This window comes from Dinoponera quadriceps, unplaced genomic scaffold (genome assembly GCF_001313825.1).
Source record: "Dinoponera quadriceps isolate SergipeBrazil2010 unplaced genomic scaffold, ASM131382v1 scaffold895, whole genome shotgun sequence".
NCBI lineage: Eukaryota > Metazoa > Arthropoda > Insecta > Hymenoptera > Formicidae > Dinoponera > Dinoponera quadriceps.
Window position 1 is genome coordinate 4038 of NW_014554979.1, and position 8279 is coordinate 12316.

Here is an 8279-nt window from a genome sequence, read left to right on the forward strand (position 1 = left end):
CCGTTGCACATGCACATGTTTTCGCAGCAACGCATGTTCGCACTGCTCGGGGAGTCGGAGCTCGAACAGAAATTTTTTCAATCAGTATGTTTGGTTCTGGACGGTGAATCCGAGTCATGGGTATTAGCGAACTACGACGCGAGACGCGAAACGAGCGATATGATAGCGCTCTATCCGTTGCGCACCAGTGGAGAGGTGCTCAGTACTCAATCGTGCGCACTAAGGTTTCAACGTTACGAGATGTTTCGCGATCTCGTAGTGGAGTAGTGGGTCTTAATAGATCGCAGTCATTACCGTCTTTACATTGACACGATCGTGGGCAATCGACGCTCCGATCGCACGGCTTTATACTACACGTCAGCACGCGCAAACGGGACCATCAGACGCGTTCCGCCGAAATTTTCGACAACGATCTACGCCTACGCGGATTTCAACAATCAGATTCTCGCGTCGCGCATGCTTTGCCATCCGATGACAATCAACGCTTTCGTCAGACAAACACAGGAAGAGAACACGTATTCGTGTTTTCTCGACGGTCGATTTTATCACACCCTTTTCGCGGAAGACGCCACTATACACGTGTACGTAGCGTGCAGGGATGATATGATTAATATACCAATGACTTTTACGGTAACGGGACGACGATACACATTCAACGAGGAAACGTACAATCAGTATGTGAGCGTGAGCGATCGCGTATAACTTCACTATGCGGAAAACACAATCGATTGCAATGCAAATGATCAATGTCGGATGGCGGCGAACAGATGACAATCGCGACAACGACGACAAAGATAAGGGGCGCGCCCTTGACGGACGAATTGATTTAAAAAATTGGATCGACGCGACGTTTCGAATAGTGATGATCGAGTTAACTAGCATACTGATGATAGTGAGTGCGATCGCGATATTCGGTTAGTACTGCGTACACACGTTTGCGCCAGACGATTCGTTGGATTTTTACGACAAATGCGATTACTATTACAGCTATCCGCGAAAATATCAAAATCGCGAACCGCAGGTATGGCTGCAGAACGAGCGACAGGGCCATGAACATGTTGTCGGTAATAAGCGTCGAACCACCTAATCTGGACCGATATACTCTCTTACCGGAGGCGAGTAGGACCGTGCATTTAACATAAAATACGGATCACGTAGATTTGGATGACATGTGCAATTGGCTGATTAAACTGGCGGGCCATCATTTGAGCGTAAACTCTACGACGACAAAACGAAAAAGAATCACCACAGTAACGACGGATTTTGTTTATATGCCGAAGCGATGGACGAAAAGTTTAATTGAGAGTTTCCCTGGGGAAAGAACTGGTACGAATTCAGCATTTCTTCCACATTGATGCTCTTCTACTTCATGCTCATGACCGATAATGTCGACGAGCGAGGATTCGCAGGAGATCTGATACTGAAGATCATCAAGAATCCATGCAAATCCTTGGGCATAAAACGGGACAATGTGAACGCGGTATACAAGGTAGTACTGTGGATAGCGGCGCATTTTTTCGCGGAAGCGCGAAAGAGGCGGCCAAAAGCGAGGATTATCATTACGCTGAGTCTTACACCAAATTTCCCGTGGTGGAGCATCGCAAGAACGAAGGTTTGTACATCAATTCTTTGTACATAACTCACACAAACGTGATCGCGTACGGATATCTGTCGGAAATGACCATAACGTCCCTGCCGTTGGTAGGACTTGACAATTAGGTTCGCAATTTCATTTTTAATTGGCACAAGTCTCAGCGCATTCTCGGAAATCGAACGATAGGTTACGACGGAATCTGTTCTCATTCGCGCGACGCGCGACGCGCGTCTGCGGCAATTCACTATCAAGGACAGTACGGCATAGAAGTGATACCTACCGATCTGTTCATGCGCATTGTACGCGTTTTCGTTGCGTGGTCAAATACCGTGGATAGCATATTACGAATCTGACCGAACGAACGACACGATGGTGCAATATTAGGTTCAATGCGGACGAGTCGTCATCTCTGATGAAACGTATGAGACAATTTACCCCGAAATCGGTTTTGTTCTTCAACGTTATCCGAACGACGCGGAAACGCGGGAAATGAGTGTGAGATGCCGAATACCGTCGCGCACCAACACAACCTACACTTTTGTCCGCGGTCCAAAACGCTCCTCGCAAACATTGCGGGTCGGTTTCGTGTTTGCGTACGGGAATATAGGCATCCTTCGTCACTTTTACAATTGTCTGCATATGATCTACGATCCGAACAAGCAATTCTCAACGGATAAAAAGGTGTACGTTCGATATTGGATCGACGAGTACGTGCTCTACGACTATTAGAAACACACGATCGACATTTAGATCAAGATAACGAAAACGTATCCGGCGTACTTCACGGCAAGCCGTCCATAATCATGGAAGAATCAATCGAACGGTTTCTTCAAACTGCACTGGGATTGTGCAAAACGTACTCTGACGCAAAACTATCGCGAGGACCTGTCGGCGACGGACCAGATAGAACAAGTGTATCCACCGATTATAACCGTGGGTAACTCAAGCGACACAGTGATGTTGATGGAAAACGGCCAACCGAAAATAGCCATGTATCCGGACGACTGGATCGACTAAAAATCGAATTTCATCACCGAGCACGAAGATGATGAGTACGAATTCGTTTACGATTCCCTGATCAGTATTGGTTGGCGGGCTTCTGCATCGACAAAGTTTAAAGTAGAAAATGAACGAGAGAGAAATTGGGAAAGAAACGAGACAAAAAACGTTTGAAGGGATTTAACGTTCTTGACTGTAGCGCGTTGAAGCCTAAGCCCGTCATTCCCCCAAGTAGTTGAGCAATATATTGGGTTGTTCGGAAAGTAATTTCGTTTTTTTGTGGTGAAAATGAAAGACAATCTTCGTATAATGAATAAATATTTAATTAAATTATATATTGGCCATTCTGATCCAACACCTTTTGCCATCTTTCTGGTAGTAGCATGATTCCACGCTCATAAAATTTTTGGTCTTTGCTGGCAAAAAACTGATCCAGGTGATTTTTGACGTGTTCATTTGAGGTAAAGGTTTTACCGTCCAAAAAATTTTGCAGTGACCGGAACAAATAATAATCCGAAGGGGCCAGGTCTGGAGAATATGGTGGGTGTGGCAATACATCCCATCCAAGCTGTAAAAGCTTTTGGCGAGTGACCAAACTTGTATGAGGTCTCGCATTATCTTGGTGGAACACTACACCTTTTCTGTTGATTAATTCTGGCCGTTTCTGTTGAAGTGCATCATTCAGTTTGTCCAGCTGATGACAGTAGACTTCCGAATTAATTGTTGTGTTATCCGGTAAAAGCTCAAAAAAAGTGACTCCTTTAAAATCCCACCAAACAGACAGCATCACCTTTTTTTGATGGATATCGGCTTTTGAAATGCTTTGAGCCGGTTCATCTTTTCTGCTCCATGATCTCTTGCGTTTGACATTGTTATATACAACCCATTTTTTGTCCCCAGTAATGATGCGCTTCAAAAATGGATCATTTTTGTGACGTTTGAGAAGTGAAGCACAGACGTCAACGCGACGACACAAATTTCTCTCCGTGAGGACATGGGGAACCCATATATCGAGCTTCGAGGTAAAACCGAGGCCTTTCAGGTGGTCATAAACAGTTGAATTCGATAAATTTAACCTCTCACCGATCTCACGTGTTGTTATTCGTCGGTTTGCATCAACTAATGCCTTTATCGCGTCTTTATCAGCTTCAACCGGCCTTCCAGAACGTGATGCATCTTCGACATCAAAATTGCCGGATCGAAATTTTGCAAACCAGTTCTGGCACTGGCGTATTGTCAACACATCTTCTCCATACACATCGCTTAATTTCTTTCTGGCTTGAACAGCATTTTTACCTTTTCTATAGTAAAAAAGTAAAATATGACGAAAATGCTGCTTATTGCTCTCCATATTTAAAAGGGCACCGACCAAAAACTACTGCGTAAAATCAATTGAACTTATTCACACACAAGCCTTGCTATATCAGCTGTCAAAACATATAATGACAATGCGACTTAAGTGTGAAGTTAGCTGTGAAAAAATACAATTAAATCCTCTGTCGGGAAAAAACGAAATTACTTTCCGAACAACCCAATATGTTCTAACACAAGGTGCGCCGGGCGGGGTGCGGGGAGCGGGGAAGAACTTAATCCTCCCCGCTCCCCGCACCCCGCCCCGCGCCCGAGTTCGGTGTCGCTCCGCGAAATGTCTTCCGTGTCGCTGCGATAACACACGCGCGCGTCCTCCTCTTCGATGACGTGCGTATCGTCGCGTATCCGTGACTGAGGAGAAGGCGACGGTGAGCCGATGGTTTATCCGCGGGATGCGGATCACGCCGCGCGCGATATCTCGACGATGATTTAATTTTTATATCCGCGGGATATGCGATATGTGTAAAAAAAAAAATACATCCTGTTGAAACAGTGCGTATTAAATAAAGAAAGGAAATAGTTTTTTCGCAGAATGGGCGGTTTCGTGTATAACGACTGATGTGTGTGCGTTTTGCGGGAAAAGTGTATCCTGTCTGCGGGAGAGAGAGAGACAAAGAGAATAGATAATCTGTTTCTGTTTTCCGGAAAAGGAGGTATATACAGGGTATGCTTAGCAGAAGTGGATAGAACAATAGCAAGTTTTGTTTTGGTTTGACGTACGTAATATTTTGTTGTTTTTTTTCCATAGAGTGGTCGGGAGGGGGGGTGAAATGAGATAGGGAATAGTTTCAAAGAGAGAGAAAGAGAACGATGGAGAGTAACGAGCCAATCGAATTGTCACGTAACAAATATATGAAGAAGAGTATTGATACGCTGCGATGCATCGTTACTTTGGACCAACAGCAACGAGCCGACGTTGAAAGAGCATTGATATCGATTGAGTTTGATGATGATGATAATGTTAAGGAAGATCAAACGAAAGAAAGAAAGAGAAAGAAAAGGAAGGATGAGATAATAATAACGATCGATGATAATGATCGTAATAAAAATAACGGAGAGCTGATGGAAGAGGTGGAGGATGAGGAGGAGGAGGAGGATGAGGAGGGAGTAATGCCGTTTCTTTTAACTCTTCTTGATTTGTTACGCGAATTGTGGTTGTCGGAAATCACGCTTCGTAACATTCGATTGATGACGGCTGCCGTGTGCAGCATACAGTCTAAAATTGATGCTGTTCGACACGTCGCGAATATGGATCGGTGCAGAAACGAAGCGGCCGCTTTGTGCGACGTGTTGGTTAATCTGTAAGAAATGTGGCTGTTTAACGGACCTTCGCGTAACGCTCCTTGTAGCGTCGATGAGATGATTAAGGTTATACGTGAGAATACGCCTCGAAAATTGTATTTGGCTTCTTACGTTAATGGGATTCTCTCGAAGGAGAGTTTTTATGATTGGATTCATTATTACAAGGAGTATATGTCGAATTTAATAGAAACCTCTGCTGCTAATCGAGTCGCCTTTGTCGATGATAATGGTGGTGGTATGAAGGTGCTGATGATAATTGATAAGAGGGTTGTTGAGGAAAAGCAGGAAGCAATGGAGATCGTTGATGGAGAAAAGGGTAGTGGTGGTGGATTGGACGCATTGTTTGACGATTGTCGCGAAATCACGCGGGATTGCGTGCAACAATATATCGCAAAGGTGGAGAATCGACGCGTGTTCACGGTGAAATCACCGGGTAAGAGGGGCACTGAGCTCGTTCGTCTCCAAATTTACCTTACTAAAGATATTTTAGGACGGGAGCCTCGCACTTGATGGAAATATGCAAAAATAAGGACACAATTTCTAAGTTCGAGCATCGAAACGTAAAAAAAAAATTGCTTTCTAGGCGTGATGTATCGAAAAAAGAAAGAAATTGGCGGGCAAAATGGAAAGCGTTGACTGGAGTCGTTCGAGAGAGAGAGAGAGAAAAATGAAAATAATATACTGTTGTTATGTATGAAAGAAAAAAATATATATGTATTTATATTGTTTATGCATAAAAGAAAAAAATAAAGAGAAAAAATATATGTTGTGTACATTTATTTGTGGAATTCTTTTATTTAATGATGAAACTTTGTTTATAAAAATATTCTGCGATTCGTTGCGCGCACGTAGAGGATAAAAAAGAAATTGCTTTATGGTTAAGTAAAAAATCTTAAATGTATATTTTCTTATTTGTTGAAAATCAATGCGACGAGTTTGCAGTCGATTATATTGTTTCGACCGACCAAATCGCTGTTTAGTATTACTTTAGTGATATTCACATTATCGGGTATTGTGCATGCAATGTCGAGAAATTGTCGTAATTTCGCGTTATTAATAATTGCACATATTAAGTTGGTGATGCGGTTTATACAATGTTTGAGTTTGTATATATTGATAACGGTGGCTTGCGACACGGACAGACGACAAGTCGTGTATGTTTCCAGTGTAAGTAATGGTAAATTATTGATTTTTCCGAAGTGTAGCGTTAAATTCTCGATCAGAATATCGTTGGGGAAATCTCCTGTTCCTCCTCTAACATTTTTGCCACTGCCTCGTAGACTCGACATCACGTTTGATTCTAGCTCGAGGAAGTTTTTCTAAACGGTTGCTGAGGGCGAGATTTCCTTGCCGTAATTGTTGCCTATGACGACGCTTACGTGGGATGGAAGCGTCGCTGTGATTCCTATTTCAATGAATTTGTAACACATTTTCGTCAGTAGGTATTTTCTTGTTAAGATTCGAACTGGAATGTTGGCACTTTCATCGTTTCTAGTGAACAAATGGTAGTAGTAGTAACTCGATATGTGAGTAAAAGTGTTTTTAAGTAAACAATAATAATAAAACTCACTTGTTCCATTTATTGTTAATTTTTTTGTTTCGTGTCTGACCACCGTTGTTATTTATAACGGGTCCTTTTGTTGAAACGTCGTCGTTGTCGTGTGATTTTCGTTTTCTCGTGTCGGTCATCTCACCGTTGGACTGGCGGTAGTTGGTAGAGGGGGAACGTTTATTATCGATTAACGCGTACATTACGATGCACGCCACATCGAGGATAGTAATACTAATGATAACGGTTCGTCATCGTCCTCATCGTGCTGTCGTCTATTGTATACCGACACCGACAGTCTGACTTATCACATCGACACAAACACGACGAATCCATATGAGTGTATGCGGCGCAATCTGGCGCGATTCGACACGAGCGACTATTCGACGGCGAACGCGTACGATATGCCGCGCACAAACAAGCGCGTGCCCGGTCTTGTGAAGGACGAAAATTTTGTCGCCGTCATGAGCGAATTCGGTGCATTACGAGCGAAGATGTACGCCTATCGGGTGGACGGTCGCAAGGACACAAAGATAATAAAAAAAGTGCACAGACACATCGTCGCGCAGCAAATTACATTCGACGATTACACGCGATGTTTGCGCGACGCGACGGAACGCACGATCCGTCAATCGTGCATAAGATCGAGATTGCACGAAGTATACACCGTATCGGAGAGAAAACTCGCTCTCAGCCCGCACGACGACAAGCGTTACGTAATAACCGTTTCCGCGAGCGGCGCGACTCTCCCGTGGGGACATTACAAAGTACCGCCGGATGCTACGGCTCTACATATACAATAAAAAAATTAAACATACCATTTTTTGTTCTTTTTCTTTTTTTCTTTTCTCATCCTCTTTCCCCTTTTTTCATATCAAACAAATACCACACGCGCGTCAATATATATATATAAATATTATCATAAGAGAGAGAGAGAGAGAGAGAGAGAGAGAGAGAGAGAGATAAACTGCCCGCGCAACCACGAATAAAACCGCCCGCTCACCGCCACCTTCTCTTCAGTAGTCTCGCGTCATCGGGACGACGACAACGACGAGAGAGAGAGAGAGAGAGAGAGAGAACGTGCGTCTACGCGCACGATCCAATGTCGACTGCGGAGGATTACGCGCGAGAGTGTGAGTACCACCACATCTCGCGGAGCGACACGGAGCCCGGGCGCCAGGCGGGGTGCAGAGGGCGGGTAGGACTAATTTCTTTTCCGATCCACGCACCCCGCCAGGCGCATCATGCGTTAAAACATATATTGCTCGACTACTCTTCCACAAATTATCTTTTCTTTGAAGGGAGCGTTATGTCGACGATTCTCGTAGAACAGTCGAGTTTGACGCGTCTCGAGAACGTCCTCGCGACGGCGATGCGAATGCTCACGAAAGAAGAATTATCGGATATTTGACTGACGTTCGTTCTACATTTGCGCCGTGTTGCTACTGACGACGACGAAAAGAA

At 44.0% G+C, this 8279-nt stretch overlaps 1 protein-coding gene across 3 annotated transcripts; it reads right to left on the reverse strand.

The window, feature by feature from the left end:
* Positions 1-6208: 6208 nt before the first annotated feature.
* On the reverse strand, positions 6209-7905 carry LOC106742695. 3 transcript variants are annotated; one of them, XM_014615893.1, is made up of 3 exons: positions 7634-7905; positions 6837-6967; positions 6209-6757 (listed from the first exon to the last, which is right to left on the reverse strand). In XM_014615893.1, the coding sequence occupies exons 1-3, from the start codon at positions 7634-7636 to the stop codon at positions 6586-6588; spliced, it is 306 nt and encodes a 101-aa protein (XP_014471379.1). In that variant the 5' UTR covers positions 7637-7905; the 3' UTR covers positions 6209-6585. The 3 variants fall into 3 exon arrangements, with proteins under 3 accessions (XP_014471379.1, XP_014471378.1, XP_014471377.1); XM_014615892.1 differs by lacking the exon at positions 7634-7905 and having other exon boundaries at positions 6209-6671; positions 6837-7033; XM_014615891.1 differs by lacking the exon at positions 7634-7905 and having other exon boundaries at positions 6837-7033.
* Between the last annotated feature and the right edge of the window lie 374 nt (positions 7906-8279).

Coding starts and splice junctions, on each gene's coding strand:
- LOC106742695 (XM_014615891.1), bottom strand. CDS start 7,018: ATGTACGCGTTAATCGATAATAAACGTTCCCCCTCTACCAACTACCGC. Junction 6,758..6,836: donor ATTAACAATAAATGGAACAA/GTGAGTTTTATT, acceptor TTTGTTCACTAG/AAACGATGAAAGTGCCAACA.